Genomic DNA, 24,932 nt, shown 5'->3' on the forward strand with positions numbered 1-24,932 from the left:
CCAACTTTGTCTGTTATAAGACTCTTCAAAGCATCTGAGTTTAAAACCTTTGTTGTATCTATACTTTGAAGTTCGTTACATACTATAAGTTTCATATTCTCTATTGAAGAGTTAAATTTACCGCAGATGTTTTCTAAGTTTGTCATATTCGGGTTCGAATAGCCCTCTAACAGTTTGCATAAGATATCTGTAAAGAAAGTGTTCTTACCTGTTCCTTGTTTTCCAATTATGATGAGAGCAGTTTCATTTTTAGCACTTGGATGTTGTAAGATGTTTGCAAACCAACATAAGATATACTCATAGACTCTTTCGTTTCCATTGCATATAATTTCTTTGACATGGTCTAACCAAGCTTCTATAACATTTTCTTTCCATTCTACTTGTTCGTATTTATATCCAGTGAAGATAGAATAGAAGTTTGGAGATGGTGTATAGAACTTTATACCACGAACTGAAAAATCTTCAAGTTTTGACAATAAGATATCCCAAGCATCTAACATCTTCATACCAACTTGTACGACTTTTATTTTCTTAAGTTTCTGTTTACATTCTTGTTCTGAAACTATTGTCGCTTTAGGTTTGTTAAAGACAACATCCCATTCTTTCATGACATAACATTCTGGGGCAGAGTCGACATAAATGACTAAACGTTTCAAATTCTCGACTGCTTTGTTATAGTCTCGAAATGGACACATATTTCTGAACGCTTGGAAGTCATAAAAATCTGAAACGTCTATTCTGTACATTTTTATAAAATAAAAAAAAAATATTTTTTTATTCTTGAGCTATTTGTTGTTCTTGAGCTATTTGTTGCATTTGTTGTTTCTTGAGCTATTTGTTGTTGAAGTTGTTCTTGTAGTACATACTCTTCACCAGTTGCATCTTCCAATTCGAAACTTTCTGCCGTCATTGACAAATACATAGGACATAAAAGTTTTACAGGAACAAAGTTTGCGTCAACTAAGGTTAAGTTTATGTTTGCTAAAGTGTTTGAGTTTACTAAAGCTGAAAACTCTGCATTCGAATGAACAATAGGCAAACCAGCAGAGAAAGTGTTGTTTATACGCATGAGTATCTTTTGGTCATAGTAGTTTCTGTCGACATTCGAATAGCACTTTGAACCTAAGTTTGAAACAATATATAAAATAGGTGTACTTAAAGTCAATGGAACATAGACCTTGTATGACACCTTTTCCTGTTATAGGAAACTGTTGGTAGTAAAAACCAGATATAAGTTTTGTATTATAGCTCATATCGTTTATACTAAACTCAGTCGGACATCCAAACATAATGAAACCTGCTCTAGTTGCAGCACATGTTACATCCGTCCTTAAAGTATTAAATAAGTCAACAAAACCTGTTGGTGGTATATCTGAGTAAGTATCTTCAAAGGAGTATTTTTTACCATTCACAACAACAAAGTCTTCTGGTGTCAAAAGAGCAAAACAGGCTTTAGTCGTCATCGTGTTTAAGGTCAGTTTACAATATCGTCCTTGAGGACTTTGTAAGTTTGTTGTTATAGAATTATATGACTCAGGGTTTTTAGTCGTAATAGTATAAACCACTATGTCTTCTGCCATTTACATATATTTAAAAGTTTTTCTGAAAGTGGAGAAGAACTTCATCTAAACTTTCACATGGCGTTTCTTGAAGTTCTCTGTCTAAGAAGTTCAAATATTTTGTAAAGACATAGAACTTTCCTTTGTCTACACGAACAAACAAAACAGGGTCTTTCATATCGTTCAAAAGTGTGTAAAGTCCTTTACATGAAATAAAGTCTATATTGTTTTTCTTCAAACATCTTTCAAGAAGTTTTGACATTTTTACTTAGCAAAATTTTAATGAAATGTTGTGGTCGTCAAATATTTTTATGACGTCTGGGAAACTATATTTTAAGTTCAACGTTTCACCTCCTTTCATAACGTATATCTTGTCAATGACATTATATGAAACACCACAGCAAGCAATGTCGGGTTCTATTTCTTTGATGTTTATATCGTCTGCCTCTGTCAAAAGTTTCAATAGTTCTTTCAAAACTTCATGAGGTGCAATGACATATGAGTTCACTTTTACAGGGTTGTGTTCGACCAAGTTTAACATTATACCTAAAGCTTGACAAATCTTCTCCTGAGTTTTAAGTTTGTCTTTAAGTTGTTGGTAGTCGTTTCGAATATCTGCAACAGAACTTAAGTCTCTGCTAACTTCAGGGTATGTTGGTTGTTCTTTTACAGGAACTATTGTTATACCATCTTCGTCTTCGTATGGTTTCCCCACTTCAACATCTCTGTCTTTGACATTGACAACAACACTTTGACTGTTTGTTTGAGTTGGTGAATTTAACTTCACATCTGCCATCGCCATTAAACCTTTTGAAACACTTACGCTTCTATTTTTCGGAAATGACATTTTACTTAGAATAAAAAGATGGACGTATTTGAGTATCTCTTCGAATTGAAGCAAAACAAAGTTTACACACACAAACAATACAAGTTCATTGACAGAGTAGTTCTTTACACAAACAATGGAAAATGTTATAGAATAGCAGTCTTTGCTGAACCAAAATATTTTCATAAAGCAAAGAAAGTTGGTATAACTGAAATGGTGAAAGTTCTTGAAGCAGACAAAAATATAACAACAAAACTTACAGATATTTCTAAAGGTAAGTTTTTAATACAATATTATATCAAAACTGGCGTACTGTCAATATTTGACGGAGAGAAGTCAGTTCAAGAACAACTTACTGACCTGCTGCCAAAATCTGCTCGATGGAAGCTGTCGTTATACCAATCTGAGGAGCCCCAGCAGGTTTCATCGAACGAATCTCAAAAAGCATCTTCCGTGAAAAGTGCTATTGTTTTGTAAACTTCTTTGCTTTCAATTCATCTGGACCGTCTCTGTCACCAGTATATTGTATTTGAACTGTACCAACATTGAAATACCACCCATAAAGTCTTCTGAGTCAGCAAATGGAATGCCAAGCAAAAGTTTGAACGGTCTCCATTTGTATATTGAGTTTTTTGACCTCCTGCATGAGTCCATACTTTCACATATGGCATAATAGAACTTTGCATTTCAGGGTTAATGGTTGTTGTGAAGTTGTTTGTTAAAGTTCATAGCATCTAATGTCAAGTTGTATGACCTCATATCCTCAACTGCTAGAATATTCTTCTCTTGGATAATATTTGCCATCTATGTTTATATGATATTTAATACCAGGGTTTGTAGAAACAAGAATAGTCATTTATAGTTCGTCTGAACAGTAACATAGTATCTGCATGTTTCATTGCAGTTGTTAAAGCAATATCTGTTCTTGCACCTGGGTCAGCACTTTGGTTTCCAACTTCACCTGCAAAGTCTTTTGACAGATATTTGGTGTATAGGGAACATAAGTGGAACTGCAATATATTTGGCAGCTAAAGCATTTGAAATATCTGGGTCCAAATATAGACTGCAAGTCTGCTTTCTATTCTCTTGCATTTCAAATTTTTCGCATGTGAACTTAACTGGGTCCCAAGCAGTTCCAGCAGCATTGAAATAATAGTTTACTTCAGTGTTGAGGTTTGAGAAACCAAAGTCTAAGTCAACTTTGTCTTTGCAAAAGTCGGCGAATGACGTTTTATTTGTTCCTCTACTCTGTAAGAGTGAATGGGTCTTGTGTTGGTGCAATGACTAAGTTATTTTTGCTTGGAGTAAGTTCGATAGAAATTTTTCCTGCCAGTTTGGCAAGTATCTTAAAAACCTGAAGATGAGAAAGATGACAAAGGAACTCTAAGTTTCAGTTTTACTTTGGTTACTGCTGCTGCAGTTTGTCCAGAAAGGTCAACATAAACTCCTGGAACGTTAGGGTCAAGTCTTCTTATTTTCTCAATAGTTGCATACTGGTCTGTTTGTTCTCTAGCTTGTGGTTGTACTGAGTTTCTCAAAGCGAACCATTCATAGTTTGCCCATGTTACTGTTGAACTAAGTCAGAGTTAGAATATATCTTATATCCCATGAAAACTTTGGAGCATATTGGTATCCGACATAGAAAATTCCATTGCAACCTTTCTTGTCAGACAACTTGGCAGAAGGTTTTATTTCAATGTCTTGTTCCACGTATAAGAAAGAGTTGTCAATAGAAATTATATGAAACCTGTCGCAAGCAATATCTACTGTTGTTGAAGAACCTTCTCCAAACTCACCTACGTTTCCATAAGAAACAGCAGTTGTATATTCGTAAGTTCCAGGAACTATTTCTGACCTTCTAATGGCATTGTCGCATTCGTTATACCATTCGGAAACATTTCCATTCATGGCATCCAAAACTGTTGGCGTTATATTCTGAGCGGCGTACATTTCATATGGGTAAAAATATAGAATAGTTGGATTTATATGTCATAATAGAACCCACGTGGACCAAGCTTTACTTTCTTCCTGACTGAGTTTTTAACTCTTCTTTTTCCTTCATTGCCACTACTTTCACTAGATGAAGTTACTTCTTCACTACTTTCACTTTGTTCTACTCTTCTTCTTTGGTGTCGCTTTGGTAACTTGCCCTCTGCTTCAAGTTGTTGCATCTTTGCCTCATGTTCACCTAGTATGTTGCAAATTTCCCATGTCCTTTTTGCCTTTGGGCTCTGGTCGCCCATCTCAGGTAACCTATATCCTAGAAAGAGTTTGTCATAGTTTGTATTTGAGTCTTCGCGTATTGTTTGCATGACTCTTCCTGAGTTTCCGGTTCAAGCTCTTCAAACAGTGCTGTCCATATGGAATAAGCTCGTTTCCAAATATATGTTTTTGTAGCCATTCTGGTTTTCTTTCCATGTTACCAACTATATCTTTTGTGAATGGGAAAGCTTTTACCCAATCTTTCAGTCTTGCGTCGTTTATTTCTGTAGTTGGTTTTATTTTGTCAAGGAACATGTTTTTCAATACTAACATTTCATTTGGTACTGTCCATTTGAGTTTTCTTAAATATTCATCCCTTCTCAGTTCATTGTCTGCAAAGTAAGTTTTTATGACATTTTGTAAACTTTCATTTGCAAGGTCATGTACAATAGGTTCTCTTCCTCTCCCTCCCTAACTTTCTTTCTAAACTCTTCACCAAATATACCATCTCTATGGTTCTGTGTAGTTCTTTGAGATAAATGTTCTAGAACGTCAGGTGTTATATTTCCATCAGCCATGTTCATTTCATACTGGTCCAAAATATCTGCATGTTTCATATCTTTCAATGGCATTAAAGCCGCGCTTAAAATACCAGCTATATCTGGTTCACCATTGACTTCCATTGCGTCTACAACTTCTTGGAATTGTGGTTGTAAGTTTATGAACCACCTATCCGGGTTAGCTTTATGACCCCATCTCATTGTAGTTCCATCGTCTGCAGAAACAAAAGTAGGTTTGTTTCCATCTTGGTTAGGTTCTGAATGAACTTTAAACAATGTTTCATTTCTATATGTTTTTGAAATTTAACCTTTTATTTTCACCGAGTTCATCCAAGATTGAACGTTAAATGCTCGTAAGTAAAAAGGGTTGTTGTATTTGTGTACATTTTCTTTCAGTACTTCCATTCTATGCTGAATATTTTCATCTGGTGTTGGAGTCTTTTGTATGTCGGCAAACATTTTTCGATATTCTTCTACTATGTCAGCCGAATTTTTTTTTAGACTCTTGGAAATATTCCATATTCTCCGCATACTCTTGTTGAGGGTCAAGATTTTTCGGCTGTTCCAAATCTTCATCTAGTTCTGTGAAGTTAGTTTCCAAAGGAAGGACTTGTTCGTTTCCTTCAGGCTCTTCTAGCTGTTGTTGCTGAACTATTTCTTCCATGTCTGGTTGTATCTGAACTTCTTCCTGTGGAGTTTCTTGTACCTCATCTGCTGGCATTTCATATATTCCGAGACCGTTTTCAACAAGTTCCCTTTCTAAGTCATCCGGACTCATAAACCTTTCTTCTTTCGTTCCGTCTCTATTTTTTACGCGTTTCATGAAGAGAGTTAAATTGTCATTTAGCTCTGACATCAAATATCTCGGAGTAAATTCGTTCATGTCATTTGGATGATATGCTATTAAATCATATCCCTTAGCGAGCTTGTATTTTCCAGGTTTGAGATTATATCCCCTTTGGTGCAGAGCCATAAAGCTAAATAGGTTCGGGTCAGTATTTCCATCCTTGAACTTTCTAATAGCTTCTTTATATCTGTCACTAAAGTCAATACTATCTGGGTAACCATAGTCTTCTTTAAGCATTTTTAAGAATTCTTGGTTTCCTTGTTCTCTACTTCTTTTATGTCCTTGCTCTGTTTGTGGTTGTTGTTGTGCAGGGTTTTGAACTGTTGGTTGTTGTGCTGGTTGTGGAGGTGGTTGTTGTGCAGGGTTTTGAACTGTTGGTTGTGGAGGTGGTTGTTGTTGTTGTTGTTGTGTTGGTTTTGGTGCATGCCTGTGTCTGTGTCCATGTGACGATGTAAATGTGTTAGGTAGTCCTGGTGCAGGTGCTTCTCTTGGAGGGTTTGGTGGTATATAAGTTCCACTAGCTAGTATATAAGTTCCACCAGCTGGTACATAAGTTCCACCAGCTGGCACATATGTTCCATCTGCAGCGTAATGTCCTACCTGACTTTTCGTTTTTAAGAAAGCATTTACTAGGTCTGTTTTGGTCTGTTGTAACTCTTTTTCTTGACTTTTCACAACAGTTGCTCTAACGGCGTCATAGGCACTTTGAACTGCCTGTCTCGTTGCTGCATCTGTTATTTTCGTCATATTTTGTGCTACTTCTTTTAACTCTTTGTCGAAACCTTCAGACTTCAGTTTCTTTCCAGATGAGAAATCGTTCACTTGTTTCACCTTACTATGAAGAGCTTCGAAGGCGTTCTTAAAGTCAGCATTCGTTAAAGCTTCATTTGAACTGTCTTCATCCGCTTGTATTTTGTCCTTATTGACCCTATAAGCTGGGCTGCTTTAGCGTTGGCTTGGGCATCTAACCAGTCATTGTTAGCTTTTATATATTCGCGCTTTTCATTGCCTTTTGCATGGCTGCGTCGTTATTTTTACTTTCTTGTGCTAAGTTTTCATACTGTACGGTTTGGTTTTGCAACTGTAAAAGTTTTTCTGCCTTTACATTTGCTTCAACTCCTTTTTATACTCATCGCTATCCATATATGTCTTCAGGGCTTTTTGTTTTATCTCTTCATCTTTCAGTACTTTATATCGAGTAGTATGGTTTTTCAAATTTATGACATCTTGTTCCATTTTTGCTACTTCTGCTGCTTTTTCTGACACTTTTTTCGCATATTGTCCTGTACTTAGTTCTTTCAGTTGTTCTTCTTTCTTCTTTTTCTCTACGTTTAACTCATTGAGTTTCTTTGTGTGTCTGTCATATTCTAGTTTCTTTTCGTTTTCACCTATTTGCTTCTGTATGTCTATGTTTGACTTTTTGACATCTGCTATTTGATTTTTGAGTGAACTCAAATTCATTTGACTTTGAGGGTTATAGGCTGTTCCGTCTGCAGCTCCACCATAGCCTGCCATTTTCGCTAAAAGTGCCGCTCTTAAACCTCCACTCTGTGCACCAACAACTCGGTTTAAAAGCATAGGATTGCTTGACATTTGTTGCAACATAGTGGGGTCATTCAGCATTTGTTGTTGCAACTGTTGTTGTGGTGTCAGTCTTACTATTGGATGTTTCAATGCTCTCTTCCTCTTACGTATATTCTTACGTAGCTTACGTGGCATTTTAAGTGAAGTTAAAAAGCGGTTTTATACTAAACATCTTCGGGGCTAGAGGGCACGAAGTGCCTGGAAGCCCCAATACCTTTTTTTTTTTTAAACAATAATACTTTGTCTGGAGAATTAAATTTGTGCTATCCAATTGTCAATTCTTTGAATTTTTTATAAAATGCACGATATTCCGACATTAGCCTCTTTAAATATAAACTACATGCATCACAATATTAGTATGTAATGGCATTAAAGCGAATTTCCTAATTTCTTCTCAATTTAATTCCTAGAAAAACTTAGGAATTAATGATTGGAAATAGGTCAAAAAATTCCTAATATAAAATTCATACTTATAATAAAATCAAAATTCGAAAATATCTATTTTTCAAAACATGCATCCAGAAGCAAAAAAAAATAGGAAAAAATCATGTTCTTATAAAACTCGCTGATTTTGCAATTTTTATGTGATTTGAAGTGATAGAATATATTATCATCTTATTAAAACATATACTTCATTGTTACATTCACAAAATATTAATCAGAACACTAGGAAAAGTGGATTTTCGAAAAAAGACGATAACGATTATTTGCAAATCGCCTCTCAATTTTGAGAGACTTTCAATTTTTACAGTGGACCCTTACATGGCAGAAATAAAAATTAAGGATACCCTTACATTGCGTAGTTAGAAAGAGAATATGATATTGTCATGATTGCTAAAGTTTTAGGCTCCAGAAATGAATATACATCAAACTGAAACAATTGATAAATTGAATGAACTTTTGAGAGGTTCTCAAATAAAAAAAATTATCTAATTTTTTACAATATTACTATTATTTTATCCACATATGTATATATAGTAATTTGAGAAAACTTTTAGGAAAAAATAAGTTTAATAAAAATCTGAATTTTACTTGTTGTGGGATTGTTATTAATTGACACTCCAGACGTATTACTAATAGTTATGCGTATGCAATTAAAGTATTTCTGATGGACAAAATGTGAGATTTATATCAGATAATTCATTTCTACTATTAAGTTATTCATTTATGAGTTTGCACTTATTCGCACTAAATAAATAACTATTAAAAATTGTTTTAATTAATTGACACCATATAATAGAGTGAATTTTGTTTGATCAAACAACAATAGATGATAGATATAAAGCCAAGAAACTTGCTATTAATATGCTCTACTTGCTATTTCAATGTAAGTATGATATTTTCTAAATGTTTCGTTCAGATAACTTAGATATATTAGTCAAAATTTGAAATTTTAATAGCACATATATTAAAAATAATTATTATTCATAAAAGATTAATGAAATAGTAAAAAAAATCAATCAAATTATAAAAATACAACATTTAGAAGAATTCTTATTATCCTTCAAAAAGTCAGTATTTCTGCTGTAATTTTCTACAACATTGTAGTTATTGCACTTTGTCTATGGATTTGTATATATGTTATATATAAATTATATATCTAAACTGCCCATAAGTGCAATTTTTATATAAATTGTTTATTTCTTTAACAATTTCATATGAAATATGCTTTTTTAAGCGTATCAAAGCTGTGTTCTTAATGTGCATGGATATATCAAGAAAAATGTCGAAAAAATGTGAATTCACAAATTCACTGAATTTTCACCGTTTTTTGAATTTTGCTACAGCACTAATATTAAATAATACTAAAATCTTCTGTCTTTGTAAAAGAATAAATTCTGACAAAAAGTGCTCGTTTAAATTTAATGATCATCTGTATGACTAAGTGGTAAAAAGTGTTTATGACCAAAAAAGGGTTACATGCTTAGTCTATTTTTCTGACAGGATACTCTAGATTTACATGATCTCTATTTCATATCTCCGTTTTTAGATTCTTCGACAGATTTTATGATAGAAAACCAAGATTAACAAATTTCCGGCATGTTAATGAAGAAATCTGCAGCTACCCTCAATATTATTTCAATAATCAGTATCGTTTCTCTTACAATTTATTTTTTTCTCAATAATTTAACAAGAAATAACAATACACACTTGGTTTTACGTATAAAAGCTAAGTGTCGAACTTAATCAACTTTACTTACTTAGCAAATGAATATTTTTGTGGTTGCGAGTTCTGAATGCTGAAGTTTTAGATTTCTCTATAAATGATATCATTGCACTTACAATGTTGTTCCAGCCTATCGCATAAATCATAGAAAATCCAAAAAAAAAATAATATAAAGAAAATTCATGTCATGAAGTTCAAAAAATACCGTGTAACATTAAAATTTGTTATGCATAATACATTTTAGCTATTATTGATTTTTTTTAATTTTCGAGAAATTGAATGGTGAGTCCGATAGAGAAATTTTTAAAAACCCTAGTGCCTCATAGAAGTAATTTCCCTCGTCTCCCATACTTCCAAATGTATGCATATGACATAAACTTTTATGCATTACACAAGTGGCCAATAATATCTATAGAGTAAAAAATTAGAAATTTAATTTTTTTATGATAGTTATATTTCAGATTTGCGAGCGTAACTTTTTTCTCCATGGCATACTTGTTTTAAGAGCAAATGATCAAAATCGTCCTTCAATTATTGAAGGAGCTGATATCTTTTGAAAATTGAATTGAAAGGGTATTCAATTTTCAAATTTCCTCTCAATTTTGGAAACATATCAACTCTATGAATTAACAATTATGTGCCTTCACAGTTTATCAGTCATATAAGGTGCTTATAAAGAAAAAAGTTACGCTCGCAAAATATGTTTTTATATAGATTTCACATAAAATAATTATGTAATTTCTAAAAAGAATATTTTTGTTCTTGAATATTAAAGTGTATTGTAGTTTAAAAAGTTTTAAATATGTTGCTAAAATTTCAGGTTTATAGCTCATGTCTAGCATGACTTCTTCGTATGCGCAAAAAATCTGACACGTAAGGGTATCCTTAATTAATGAAATTTCATGATTCCTCTCATACTATATTCTTACAAATCTCTCAATAACACATGCTTCTGATACATGCATACGACTATTATTTAGATTTTCTCGCTATGCAAAACAATAATTGTTTTCATTGCCGGAAACATATATATTAAAGCTTTCAAATCAAAATAAATCAACTCCCGAATAAATAGCAGCTTGCAATTGACAGAAGTTGAGCGTTTTCTACTAGTTTATTTTTATAAACTCATCAATATAAAAAAGGAATCTATTTTAAATATATACTGTTAACATTTGCATTGCAAAAGAAATACTATTACCAATGAAATGAATTCTTATTCCAAAATTAATTTACATATTTATTATAAAAGCTATTACCTTAATTACAATTCTTGAATAGACAGTGAGAAGAAATTAATATATGATACGTTCATACAAGCGTTTGTTTTATATGAATTGATGAAAATTGTCAATATTAATGGTGTTAAATATATAATTATTACCTTTAATAATAATTCTCATATCACAGAAATTGGAATAACAATGCCACAATCTAGATTTTGCTGAAGAATATAGATTTCGAATATAAATTTTTCAATTTTTTTCGTAGACAAAAAAATAAGTCATTTTTATGCAGTATCAGTAATATGATCTCCATATCAAACTGACATAAGCAATAAATCATAATCTTTTGGAGTTCTGATTTCTCCAATGCTTTCAAATCAATTATTTCGGCTACTTGGGAATAACACATTCGAAACACATTCTAATATATGAATAATCAATCCTAGTTAAATAATCCAAACGATCATAATTTTTGAGCAAAAAGTCTAAACTTTGAAATTATTATAAAATACATATGTATATCATTTTCTTTTTTCCAAAAAAATTTTAATTGAGAAGGATGTATTGAATCATTCAAAATTACCGGGGTTCAATTAATTTTTTTTTTATTTTCTGAATTCTACCGCGGCTGGTGTTTTAATATTCAATTATGCTCTCTGTTGTTTCTTCCATCTTGATCTCCGCTATTAGTGATGACGGTAATATCAGCGATATACTTGAAATAGACGGGGATGAACAGATAAACACGCAAAAGATATTTGACTCTTCAAATTTCAATGGAAAGAGAAATAATAGATGCTTCTTCCGATGTACAATCACGACAACTGATTGCACATTCAAGGACTGCTTTGCATTTGGCGTTGGCCTGACATTTGGATCTGGCGGAGCTTTATATTTATCTACAAGCAATTTGATATCTAAAAACACTAATTATATGTCTAATGCTGCCAATACCGGTGGATCGTTATCGATTGTTGCAGGCGATGCAATCATTTCCAAAAATGAATTTATAAACAACGAAGCAATAGCAAACGGCGGTGCAGTTCAAATAACTGCATCAAAGCATGGCATTTACACAGAAATAGATGAAGTTAATTATTCTTCTGCAGATTTGAAAACAATTAATCCAAGAATTTCAATATCTGAAGATACAATCTTCGAAAACAATACATGCAGATCTCTTGGTGGAGCTTTATACATCCAAGCAGCGAACATAATGATTGAAAATACAAAATTTAATTTAAATACAGCCAGGTTTTCTGGTGGAGCGATCTACATCACTAACACACAATCAAACATCATCGGCTGTAACTTCACATCAAACAAATGCCAACAGAGGTCAGAATTTGCTTTCAAGGAGAAATCATACTACAACCAACAAGTATTTAACAGCGGATGAGCCATTTGTGTCAATTCAAATGATGGGGAATCAGGAATTCTCACAAAATCAAATAATTTTAACATGAACTTTATTAATTCTTCTTACTTCTTTGCGGAGAAGGCAGGAAAGGACATCCACTTCAACGGCAACAGCAAGACAGAGTGGATCAGTAAAAATGAGTGCCATTTGAGTTACAATTTTTATGAATTTCTTGTTACACACACAGAGCCACTTGAGTGCTACCCACAGTATCCATACATAAAGTACAGCGCACCAGTGCCAGAACAAATCACTCCAGTCTCCATCAACTACCAGAAAATTGCTTATGACGACAAAACAGACTACACGAACAAAGTCACGCCAACAGCTGAGGAAGATCCATATCCAACACCAATTGTCACTCCTAAACCGATCTCTATAGACAATTTTGGTAAATTTGAGAAAATCTCTTTTCCTCCCTCGAGAACACCTGTTCGTACTGAAGTTTCATATGACCAACCAAAGACATCTTATGTTTCCTACACTGTGTCCTTTATTTCCACAACTTTGATCACTAAAACTGTTACGAACTCTTTCACAATGACAACAAGACAAGAGGACATAGCAATTATCGTCTTCCACACAGAAGTTGAAGTGGAGACACTTTTGCCAATAAACACTGTCATTGAGACGAATATTGGCATTTTTGTGGATGAGACAGAGTCTAAACGCGCTCGCAAGTCCAACATTGGACTGATTTGCGGCATTGCAGCTGCAGCCTTCCTTTTGGTTGTCATTGGAATTGTTTTGGTTTTGATTTATTTGAAGAGGAAGAATGATGATGTTGACACTACTTCGTCTTCTTCTGGTCAGTTCATAGAATCTGGAGCAATCGAACTCCACCAAATTCAAAGCCAAACCTCGTGTACAGTGGATAACCCATTATTTACTACAACTATTGATGAGGATGATCCGTTTAAGATGGATTTCTCTTCTTCTGAAGAAGGTGGATATTTCATTCACACAACAGGTACTGAAACTCAAACTTACGAATAATCTATGTTTGTTCTTTAACTTGCTTTGTAAATTCCTTTTTAGTTCTTGTTTTAATTATTTTTATCATATTTTTAATTCATTTCTTTCTGATTTTTTTTTTCATTTTGAATTGTTGAATATAAGAGAAAATAAGAGTCAGATTTATTATCCAATTAGTGGTAAATTTCGACTAACAGGATTTATTTTCATATATTAGAAGTTTCAATTTTTGATTAATTTGAACATGTGTTTTCGAATAATAAATATGATATAATGCCTAACAATTAGATCATAACAAGAATATTAAAACCATTTGAATATATAATATAATCAAGATGGAATGAACAATAAACAATAGGTAAAATAGACAATTATTACATTGATTCAATGGAAAATGGTTGTTATTTGCAATTACATATGTAATGGCCATATTTCTTATAAAACATTTGAGATAAATCAAATGTAAAGAAAAGATTCTTCGAAACCTTGATTGTGCAAAATGTGCTTGCAAAGATGATACGATGAGATGAAGAAAAACAATAAGGGAGTATTATTGGATTGAAAAATTTAGATTTTAAGAAATACTGTTAAAATGAAGGAATCAGATTGGATGCGGAAAAGAATGATAAATATACGGTTCGATAATTTGTGGTAATTGAAATTAGATTGAGAGAAAAAATAATTACAATTTGGAACCCAAATAATTATTTGTTATGATATGATATAGTAGAATGCTTATAAAAATGCAAAATCTGACTTTAGTGACCAAAAGTCATTCAAATTTTGAAGGGATAAACAACAAGTTATGAAAATCTATGATAAATAATATTCTAGGTTATTGTAAAAGATAGCTAAGATAGTCTCGCATGGATTTTCAATAGCTTTGAAAATCCATATTAATTTCTGCAAAATTCAATTTTAAACTGAATATCAATGATAGGTTAGTTTAAAATACAATTTTAACTTTTAACTTTATTAATCGCAGATTCTTTCAAAATTTTATTAAAAATACTTTTCTGGTATATTTAAGAGAAATCTATTAATTTACCTCACTTTACTGTAAAAGTTCAGTTATTTCTCAAATTTTGATAATTTATTCAAATTATAATTTAAAAATAACGTTCTTCTTTATATGTTTAGTTATGACCACTTGATTGTCATATCTTTGTCAAAATTACAACAGATGACGGCAAATTTGTTAACTGCCTTTCACAAAAAAAATTTGTGACAAATTTATCATTATTTGATATCATGTCTATGATCAATGACCGCCCATCTTTTGGCAAGCTTACAGCAAACGAAATGGCCCGAAACAAGCGTGGCACTACTAAGTTCTTCGATTCCGCAGAGTGGGCTATGACTGGACAGCAACAGCAGCAAAATAATAGAAGGAATATTACCGTAGTCGATAACACGGTGTATTTCAACCAAAATTTCGTTCGCTGTACGAGTAATACTTCTCCAATTACTCATTAAATAATCAATTCGAGAAGTAATGCGGGGTATATCCCTTATGCATTTTTCCAAAATTTTATTAAACTTACTATCCATTTTGTTATATTATTAAAAAATGCGTATATTGCTATATCTAACTCTCTATTTTATGTAATTTTATGGACATTGAAACTGAGGTTTAAATATTCAAAATTTGAATAAATCATATCAGTTTTTCAGAGCATTTCATTTTTTTAATGGATGAAATTATTAATTTTTGAACCAGCTGATATTATCTTCAATAACTATTATTTCTGAAATTACTTTTGTTAATATTATTTTTTTGAAAATTGATGTTTACAACCAATATCATAATTAACATAATAATATTCTAGATTTTTATTCAAATTTATTAGCCAAAATTTGTGAGATCGTGTACGGTTTGTCACAATTTTTTTGATTGAAGCCACAAGATTCTATACTATAACTTTGTTATGACTTTTCTAATAATATCTCTTACATATTGCCATTTTCAATTATTCAACATTTATTTTTCATTTATTAATTTTTAAAAACGTACTTATCAAAACTCAATATTAATTATAAATTAATTTAATTTATTATCATCATACAAATCATCTTGTTTTTATTTATTTCTTACATTGTCAGGTTCTCGGAAAGCATCAATAAATTCTCAATGTCTCCTTTAAATTATTCAAGTATATTCCCAGTATATTCATATTCTACCGAATTTATTCTTTCATATTTTACAATAATTCGCAACGGCGCGACGGTATTCTTGACATCTTTTCCCTTTCATTGCTAGAGATTCTTTGATTCATTAAGTTTAATAACATTGCTATATTTTGTAAATTCTCCCATTATTATACTATGAAATTCTTTGTTCAATTGGATTATGCTCGTTCATGTTTTTTAATGTCACATTACTGTTTATGCCCTAGGTTAATAACTTTAACCTATTAAACATTTAACAATCATTTTTTTTTAATTTCTATAAAGTTTTCAATCACGAAAAAAATCGAATAATTGCATGACATTTATATGCCATAGATGAAATATTCATATTTATTTCTTTATAAAATGGGAAAAAAAATATTTCTTCATTAATTTCCCCGTGTATTATCATAATTTGCTCTCAAAATTTCATGTAATACGGATACATTATTAAATTATCACATTGTCTGAACATAATTATCTAGATTATACACAATAAATAATTGTATTTTTGCTTTTATATTATCCGATAATTTTTGATTTTTTCAGAGTGGAGCACGTTAGCATCTATTTTATTATCCCATCATTTCCAAAAAATCATTATGTAGAAGTTATCACCACTTAATCCAACTTTTTTACTCTAACGCTCATCATCGACATCATATGAAAAAGCGTAGTGAAAAATCTCCAATAAAAGGATTAACATTTATTATAATGCTTTAAATAAGATTATCAATAAAATAATTATCCGATTGCGATCGTAATATCACATTGAAAAATTTGATAAATGTCAAAATCAGATTTTATAATGTCTGACCAAATCCAAAATCATGACCAAAAACAGTACGCAATTATCACATATTCAGATTCCGAAGATTCCAGTGAAGCTCAGGCATTAAGCCTCATGAATCATTACTACATAAACGAAGCTTTCGAAGAAGCTGAGAGATACAGCTCTTCGGACGATGAATCTTATGAAATAATGACGTAAGAGTTCTGTAACTTGCTTCCCATCATGTTTTGTGCTTTTTTCCCATTTCTTATAACCTTCAAATTACTTTGGGTTTCCAGAAGAAATTTTAACAAAATTCAGATACTTATTATACAATATTATTAGGATTTAATCGATCATACCTGAATTCAAAGTTGACATCATCTCCATTGGGGAGAAGCTTCCTAAACTTTTTAATCCCATAAATATGGTCATTATCTGGAATAAAGAGTTAAGCGTCATATGTCACTTTTTGTACTAAGGAAACATCGACTTTATGCGTTATGACTTTTCGATGAGGAAACAAGTGTTCACGTATTATAAACTTCCTTATTCCAATAAACCAACCCTAAACATAATTAATTCTAAGAATGATAATGGTCTCTTTTCTATGATAACCAAATCAATTTGGTTATCATAGTAAAGCACCAAAAACAGGAATAGGAATAACCGCGTTTAAACAGGAATAGGCAATATGGAAACTAGAGAAGACTCAACTGATTTTTTAAGCAAATCTTCTTTCTGATTCAAATCTGCTTTGCTCATCATTGTATATTACTGCATTTTTATTAAGATACTTTAATGCATGATCAATGTACATCATTCTTTTAGCAATTTTTTAAATTCATTCTGCTAATTACGTTGAATTTTGTTCAAAAGATATCGTAATTCCATAATTTAATACGTAAAATGTTATTGAATAACTCTGATTATTCCTTTACATGCAAAATGAGTGTGTTCTTTTTTACATTTTTACTCATATTAGATCAAATTTAACCTGATTTTATACTATTAACACTTATTTTAGAGGGGATATACTTAAATCTCTATTGTTTTAATAAAACTTAAAAAAAAATATAAAAATTTTCAAAAATGTTAAAATATACTAGCTTTCAAAGAAAGCAAGTCATTTTATAAGGAAGACATTATATGTTTAGGAAGGAAATTCCGTGTAATAACCAAAATAGGAAAGAATATTCAATCATTATGAAAGAACTCTATTCTAACAATTTGTGAGACATATATCTTTATAGCGACATAGTTGCAATTCATGTTTTATCCCCTTTCCTTCATTGATTTTAATTAATGCATTGATTCACTGAATATGCATGCTCAAAATCGAACATTTGCCTTACTAATCAACGGACAATGAATGTTTAAAAATGATTAGTATTGAAAAGTAGCTGGAATTTCAGTGTTGTTTTGTATATTTATTCCAAGTGCAAATTTAAACAAAATATACTTATTCAAAGTGCAATGTTTACAAACAATCAATCAATAAAAGTCACATCTTTTTTTCACTGGAAAAAAAAATGATATTTTTTTATAAAGATAAGTATTTAATTACAGTAGTACGAATTTAATTTTTAGACTGAAGTTTATTCATTGTTACCGTTTTTAGTCTAAGTTTCTAGGAAATGAGTATTTTATTTTGCAAGATAAAGTTCTTCGATAAAATTAGCATGAAAAATCTTCTTTCGTATAAGAGTAATAATAAGTTTCAGCAAATCTTATTGAGAATAGTACGAGAATTTTGTTTGAAATTTAAATTTTGCATAAATAAAGAATAGATGCAAGAATTTTCCAATTCCATTTTGTTAGAGTTGATTCGTGATTCCATATTGTCGATTCCTATTCCTGTTTTTGGTGCTTTACTATGATAACCAAATTGATTTGGTTATCATAGAAAAGAGACCATTATCATTCTTAGAATTAATTATGTTTAGGGTTGGTTTATTGGAATAAGGAAGTTTATAATACGTGAACACTTGTTTCCTCATCGAAAAGTCATAACGCATAAAGTCGATGTTTCCTTAGTACAAAAAGTGACATATGACGCTTAACTCTTTATTCCAGATAATGACCATATTTATGGGATTAAAAAGTTTAGGAAGCTTCTCCCCATTTATTAACTTATATTAATTACTTATATCTTATATATTTTGTTTGTTTGTAAACTCTTATGCCTTTTTAATATATAACTTGCTTTTTTTACAGGTTCGTATTATGGGCCTAATGCAAAATATATGAGGATGAATCAGATCATTTAAAGCTTGCAAGATTTATCATAAAACAAAAATGAATTTATATTTGAATAAGCGTTTATTTTAGATTTACAATGCAAGGACCTCAAGTAATCTTGCGTATTTTAGAATGAAACCATTAATATTATTATTAATACGGATAAAATTAACAATATAATGATATAAATAATATGAACAGCCATTAAATTAGTATGTAACTCACTTTAATATGAAATATATAGGTACCGCATGAATAACATAGATGAGTTTCTAAAAATTCCCATTATATATCGAATACACTTTGAATAATCATTATTAATTAATCCGTCATACAAAAGGGATTTACTTATTAAAAATAGGTCAAGAATTATAATTTAAAAAGAAATCAAACAAACATTTATTCAAGAATTTTCAATTAAACTATTAATCTTATCAATCAAAGGATTCTTCTTCTCATCTTCATCTACATACAAATTTACCCAGTCATCAAACAATTTGAGGTCAGAAAGCGTAGATAACATTTTTGATCGAGCTTTTTCAATTCGATCTAGTGTTTTCTGATCGAATTTGACTTCATATCCAGAGTTTTCTGCTTTCAAGCCTAATAAAGTGAGATTTAGTTCGGATTCTTCAAGATCATTTTCGGAAAACGCCAATTCCGTCTGTTTCTCAGCGCCACGAGTCGCGTGGAGAATAATTCGATCCCTTTGAGCCTCTAGATCAGCAAAATACTTTTTAATTGCCTTTAAATTTTCCAAATTTCCAGATTTTTTCAATTTATCAGTTTTCTGATAGAGTTTTTCACTCATCTTGAGCAGTTCATCACTCGGATTATCTTTATCCTCTTTGAAGTACAATTTTTTATACTTTACCTGCAATTTAATCAAATCATCGAAAATTACTGAGTTTTCATCAAATTTTGCTCTGTTCAGAAGTTCCTTTGGCTGCAAACGCTCTACCTTATTAGAATTTGAAGAGTTTCTGAGCTCCTCCATCTTTTTATTGATGTTTTCAAGCAAATTTGAAATTATTTTCAAAGATTTCTGTTCTTTTTCTTCATTTTCATTGATCTGATTATTCAGAGCCTTCACAAGATCTTCTTCACTCTGTATTCTCCCTCTAAACGCCTTTATTTCCTCGGAAACAAAAGTTTTTTCGTTTTTTGCGTCAAAATTTTCCGAAATCAGCGAAAAAATTGCTGTTTCTACTTCTTCTGTGGAATAAATCTCCTCAATGACATTGACAATTTCATCCCTCTGCTGGTTTATGAAGGCCAGGCCGCTTTCCGCCGAGTTTATGTCCTGATTCAGCTTCAAATTCTCGTTCTTCAGCTGGGAGTTGTTGAAAACAACAGTGGAGCCATCGTTCATCATCTCTCTCGTCAGAACATTGAGGTTCTGGATGTCCCAGAGCATTTTTCGGTTGAAATTCTCGTATGCAGCGTTTAATTTCACGTAATACTGATTTTGAGCTTGCATTCTTCTGGTCTCTGGAGAAATGGGGATACTGGTGAGCAGTTGTTGCTCAATTTCGCGTTTTTGACTTTCAATTTTTTCAATTTCGTTTTGGATTTCCTTTTTCTGAGAAAGTAATTGGGTGTATTCGATATAAATGTCATTGGTATCCTGTGGAACCTTGAACGTTTCATAATATTCCTCTCTTTCTTGAATTTCTTTGTAATTTTTTAAAATTTCTGTTTTCATGTCGGAAATTTCACGATTTTCAGCATCTATCTCTTTTGTTATATTGTCTTTGAGCTTCTGTAGATTGACAAGTTCAGTATTTGCTTCATTTTCAGTTGTTGTCTCAATTTCTTCAGAATTTTCAGCAGAAATAGGTTGCTTATTCACAAAGTTATTCAATAGATCGATTATTTGATTGTTTAATCGTTCTATTTCTTGAATATAGGTTTGTGACGAAGAAATTATGTTATTAGGAGCTGTAATACACTCTATTGAGTTGTTTATGGAGATAAATGCACCTTTGACTGCATTCATTGACTGATTTGAAAATTCGGATTGAATATCTCCAGATAAAATGTTCAAATTCATTAAAATAGAATCATTAACATCTTGGTTTGATTTGTAATTACTAAGGAGCAATCGGATTTCTTCAATTTGCTTTGAAAAATGGGATTTTTGGTAGTCATTTTCCGTTGTTTTCGTTTTATTTTTATTTTCCATCAAGTTTATCACTGTAGCTTCTATTTCATCAAGATTTGATTTGACGAAGTCGGATATTATCGCTTCAAGTGGTTGAGAAAAATATGATTGAATCTGTTTCAAAATTTCATCCAAAATTGCTTTATAGGAAGCAACTTTTGAGATATTTGATCTATTATGAAGGGTTAAAATTTCATTTCCTATCAGATCTGCTCGATTTATTTCATTAGAAAACTGAGTTTGCTTTGAAAAAGGGATATAAAGATAAGAAATATCCCTCTTAATTGCGGATATGTATTGGCTAAATGTTATTTTTGGATTCTGCTGAGCTTGATTTCCATTCAAATCCATTTTTTTGAAAAACAAATTACAGAATGAAAGGATTGCGCTGATAATTCCAGAAAAAGTTCATTACTAATATAGAATATCACATTGAAATTTATGCAGCTGAAATCTTATCAATTATAGGTAATTTTGATATTTCTTTTCTATTCCCAATCATACATCATTTCATCGATTATTCTTAATGTTTCTTCATTATTTATAATGATCCCCCTTAAGATATCATTGGAAACATTATGCAATTCTTACGCACGTGAAATGTGTTTTCATGCTGCTTAATTACCTGAAAAGTTTTTATTTAAGTCATGTTTAGGATTTTCAATATAAGAAAGAATAATATTTTACACAAATAGATAACTCTTAAAGTACTAAACAAAAGATTCAAATAATGGGTCATAATCATCAAAATTTATAAATAAATCATCTATTTGGGAGAAATAATCATGAATGTGATCATTATCTTGTTGTCTATTATTTGAAACTTGCATTGTAATGAGTTTATTATCAATAGAATTCTTTTTCACAAATAATTATATATGCTTCCTCTTTAAAACTTTACACCTAGACTTCAAACTTGCATTGCTTCTATTATTCATTAGTTTAGATATTTTCGTCCATTTGATGATAATTTTATCTATTAGATTTATAAGAGTGTGATCATCAACTTCTGTGAAAGGAGATCTGTTCACATATGGTGATAGATATTTTCTTTACATTGTCTTGGATTTTTATCAATCATTTTCTTAGAAACTTGCTATTAATTATAGGGCTGTACAAAATTTAAAAAAACATTGCCGGGTTACCGTAGAGGCCTAAAAAAATCGCGCCTCGGCGGCAAGCCGCCTCGGCATTAAGAATGCGCATCTAAATTTTTATATGTCCTTCTTTCTTTTATTTTTTACTTCCCTTTCTTTTCTTTTTCTTTTTTTCCCTCCTCTTGCTCTCATTTACCTTTTTTTCCTTTTCTCATCATTTTTCAAAATTTAAAATTTTTATCAAAAATCTTGCCTATAAAAGCAGACTATGAAACCTTTTAATGCCTCTTAATCAATATTATACAGCATAAAGCATATTAAATGAAAGTAATTACGTATAAATTTATTTTATTATCTTATTTATTAATTCTTTAGCATGTATTGTTTAATATTAACTTTTCTGTACATTAAATATGATATCTCCAAAGTATGAATGCCTTGTAACGAAACGAAAACTTAATTTTATGTTGAATATTTGTCACAAACATTAGATTATTAAAATATATGTTGGATATCCCTTAGTATGAGACTTCATGACTCTTGTTGTCTAACGTGAGCTTTGGATTGCAAGCTCTGTGGTTAACGAACATAAATTAATTGTAAGGTTTTCAAAAATTTTCATCGTTTCTATCAGCATCTATTTTTCCTTTAAAATAATATATTTGTATGAATACAATATTTAGTAATTTTTTTATTTCCCATAATTTCATTCAAAATTTCAGAAAAAATTAATTTCTATTCAATATTATTTCAGCTTCAAAACACTTCATTCTTATAGATGTTGATTCACTAAAGTGTGATTCTATTTATATGAGGTAGGGGCATGAGGCTCGGCAATTCTTATTGCTTTTTACCTCAATTTAGGTATTAAATAATTATAATGATTCATAGTGGCCGCTGCTGACTGGCCATCAGCAGTCCCCTGGCCAAGATTAATATAATTATTTAATACTTATCCAGTTTTACATCAATAACAACAAAGCTAATCAATCATCATTCAGAAATGCGGGAAATTACTACTAATATTAAAGATTGATAGACATTAGGCTGGCCACCTTAGTTAGTATCTAGTAATTCGGTACCAAGGGTCTACGCCCCTCGGACCCCAAATTACTAGAATTTACAAAAACCGTTTGACATGTAAAATTTTTGACATTTACAAATAAAAAAATAATTTTTAAAAAATAAACTTAAAAATAAACTTTAAAATTTTTGACATTTACAAAATAAAAAAAAATAATTTTTTAAAAAATAAACTTAAAAATAAACTTTAAAATGTAATAAACAGAAATTCATCAAAAGTGACAGCTCTCAATTTTTTTGACATTTGTAAATTCTAAATTGAATGAGAAAAATGAAATAATACTAAGCATAATACAATATTCTAGATTTAATTATAATTAGGAAAAAGTTAGTTTTGAGAGTACTTTTCATAGGCATATAGAATGAAATCTTCTGAAAAATAATATCACATAAACTCATATTATTTTCTAATATATAACTATTTTATATAAAAATCAAATTCAATGATCTTAAAAGCGAAGGATAAACCTCAAAATTTACGAATATAATGAGTGGGAATATAATGCTTATCTATCATAAAACCATATGAAATATCAATTTTTGCTTTACGCCTAAGAGAAAGGGACAGACTAGCCCATTGTCACTTTTTAATTTAGCAAATGAACGCTTATGGAGTGGAGTTTTTGGGTAAATCTGATTTGCTTATAAATGAAATAAAATCAAAAGAAACCATATTGGCATTATATTATGCAAAAATAAATGATATTACTTAGTACTTTTAAAGTTAATTTCAGAAAAAATTTGACACAATGGTATCCGGCACATACAAGTGGTGTACAACCAAAATATAAGTTGGTTTAAACATATATTGCTATATCTCATGATCTTACTTAGTACTTTTAAAGTTAATTTCAGAAAAAATTTGACACAATGGTATCCGGCACATACAAGTGGTGTACAACCAAAATATAAGTTGGTTTAAACATATATTGCTATATCTCATGATCTTACTTACTTTTAAAGTTAATTTCAGAAAAAATTTGACACAACGGTATCCGGCACATACAAGTGGTGTACAACCAAAATATAAGTTGGTTTAAACATATATTGCTATATCTCATGATCTTACTTAGTACTTTTAAAGTTAATTTCAGAAAAAATTTGACACAATGGTATCCGGACATACAAGTGGTGTACAACCAAAATTTCATATCCCTAGTTTTACATTTATGTTTAGTTTTATTTCACCTAATTTTCAAAGATCATAATTGAATTAGATGGCCAAGCTATTCAAAACACGACCAAGCTTATCAAAATAAGACCAATATATTCAAAATTCTTTATCTTTCAAATCATTTCATTTTAATGCAGATCAAGATCACGAACTCACATATATCGAGTTGCTTAAGTATGGAGTGCAACAAGAAATCCAAGCAGGTTGTAGTTATTCATATAAAACTAGGAAAGAAAGAAATCAAATCCAATTTAATTGTAAGTTGCCGAATTGTCCATGTCGCTTCCTTGTTGATACACTTCCCGATGACAAGTACACATACGAAAATGTATTAACACCCACAATCATTCTGCCCTTTTCCAAACAAATCACAACAAATTACATCATATTTTTATAGATCTTATTTAACAAGATATTTTGAATCAATCAAGACCGTGTTTACGCACAATTAAGGTGTTTCAAAGATCTTAATATCCATTTGATAGTGGGATCATTCAGAAATGTTTCAACAATCTACAGATGCTTTAAAAAAGTTTTCTAAACGCCTTCATGCAATCAATACCCGTTTCTCAGCGGATGATGTTACATCTCTTGCAATTTTTGTCGACGTGGTTAAGAGTCATTCTCCGGATGATCTCATCGAGTTTATTCACGAGCAGATCGTATGATTTTCTATTACGCCCATTCGAAGCAAATGCTTTTTTCACATCAAATACAAACTTATCACATTGATTCCACTTATAAGCTCTTGCGCTCTCGCATACCATTTATGCCGCACTGGCAAATTCGCGGAATCAATTGTTTTTCCGTTTTTGTATTTTTTCATTTGGCCCAACACAAGTGAAAATATACAAGTTTGTCTCACA

The 24,932-nt window shown here is 31.0% G+C and overlaps 8 protein-coding genes and 1 pseudogene across 9 annotated transcripts, besides 4 other annotated features; 4 read left to right on the forward strand and 5 right to left on the reverse strand.

Moving 5' to 3' along the window:
* Positions 1–5,405: part of a mobile genetic element that runs on past the window's edge.
* Positions 193–746, reverse strand: TVAGG3_0659410 (uncharacterized protein; the record flags this gene model as incomplete). Its single annotated transcript, XM_051241970.1, has 1 exon — positions 193–746. A coding segment is annotated over one exon (554 nt), but the record flags the coding sequence as incomplete, so codon positions are not given.
* On the reverse strand, positions 1,894–2,361 carry TVAGG3_0659420 (protein of unknown function, DUF4106 family; the record flags this gene model as incomplete). The annotated part of the gene is made up of 1 exon (XM_051241971.1): positions 1,894–2,361. A coding segment is annotated over one exon (468 nt), but the record flags the coding sequence as incomplete, so codon positions are not given.
* A 393-nt stretch (positions 5,406–5,798) lies between the features above and the next one.
* TVAGG3_0659430 (protein of unknown function, DUF4106 family) lies at positions 5,799–6,741 on the reverse strand (the record flags this gene model as incomplete). The annotated part of the gene is made up of 1 exon (XM_051241972.1): positions 5,799–6,741. A coding segment is annotated over one exon (943 nt), but the record flags the coding sequence as incomplete, so codon positions are not given.
* A 281-nt stretch (positions 6,742–7,022) lies between these two features.
* TVAGG3_0659440 lies at positions 7,023–7,713 on the reverse strand (annotated as a pseudogene). The gene has a single exon. A coding segment is annotated over exon 1 (691 nt).
* Positions 7,714–11,620: 3,907 nt separating this feature from the next.
* On the forward strand, positions 11,621–12,370 carry TVAGG3_0659460 (pectin lyase-like family; the record flags this gene model as incomplete). The annotated part of the gene is made up of 1 exon (XM_001305278.1): positions 11,621–12,370. The coding sequence occupies one exon, from the start codon at positions 11,621–11,623 to the stop codon at positions 12,368–12,370; it is 750 nt and encodes a 249-aa protein (XP_001305279.1).
* A 63-nt stretch (positions 12,371–12,433) lies between these two features.
* TVAGG3_0659450 (uncharacterized protein) lies at positions 12,434–13,387 on the forward strand (the record flags this gene model as incomplete). Its single annotated transcript, XM_001305277.1, has 1 exon — positions 12,434–13,387. One exon carries the CDS (start codon positions 12,434–12,436, stop codon positions 13,385–13,387), a length of 954 nt encoding a protein of 317 aa, XP_001305278.1.
* A 1,230-nt stretch (positions 13,388–14,617) lies between these two features.
* Positions 14,618–15,266, forward strand: TVAGG3_0659470 (uncharacterized protein; the record flags this gene model as incomplete). The annotated part of the gene is made up of 1 exon (XM_001305276.1): positions 14,618–14,842. One exon carries the CDS (start codon positions 14,618–14,620, stop codon positions 14,840–14,842), a length of 225 nt encoding a protein of 74 aa, XP_001305277.1.
* Positions 15,267–16,343: 1,077 nt separating this feature from the next.
* On the forward strand, positions 16,344–17,340 carry TVAGG3_0659480 (uncharacterized protein; the record flags this gene model as incomplete). The annotated part of the gene is made up of 1 exon (XM_001305275.1): positions 16,344–16,526. One exon carries the CDS (start codon positions 16,344–16,346, stop codon positions 16,524–16,526), a length of 183 nt encoding a protein of 60 aa, XP_001305276.1.
* Positions 17,341–18,767: 1,427 nt separating this feature from the next.
* TVAGG3_0659490 (uncharacterized protein) lies at positions 18,768–21,200 on the reverse strand (the record flags this gene model as incomplete). Its single annotated transcript, XM_001305274.1, has 1 exon — positions 18,952–21,063. One exon carries the CDS (start codon positions 21,061–21,063, stop codon positions 18,952–18,954), a length of 2,112 nt encoding a protein of 703 aa, XP_001305275.1.
* Positions 21,201–21,809: 609 nt separating this feature from the next.
* Positions 21,810–22,010: a mobile genetic element.
* Positions 22,011–23,087: 1,077 nt separating this feature from the next.
* Positions 23,088–23,124: a mobile genetic element.
* Positions 23,125–23,447: 323 nt separating this feature from the next.
* Positions 23,448–24,932: part of a mobile genetic element that runs on past the window's edge.

This window comes from Trichomonas vaginalis, chromosome III (genome assembly GCF_026262505.1).
Source record: "Trichomonas vaginalis G3 chromosome III, whole genome shotgun sequence".
Taxonomy (NCBI): domain Eukaryota; phylum Parabasalia; order Trichomonadida; family Trichomonadidae; genus Trichomonas; species Trichomonas vaginalis.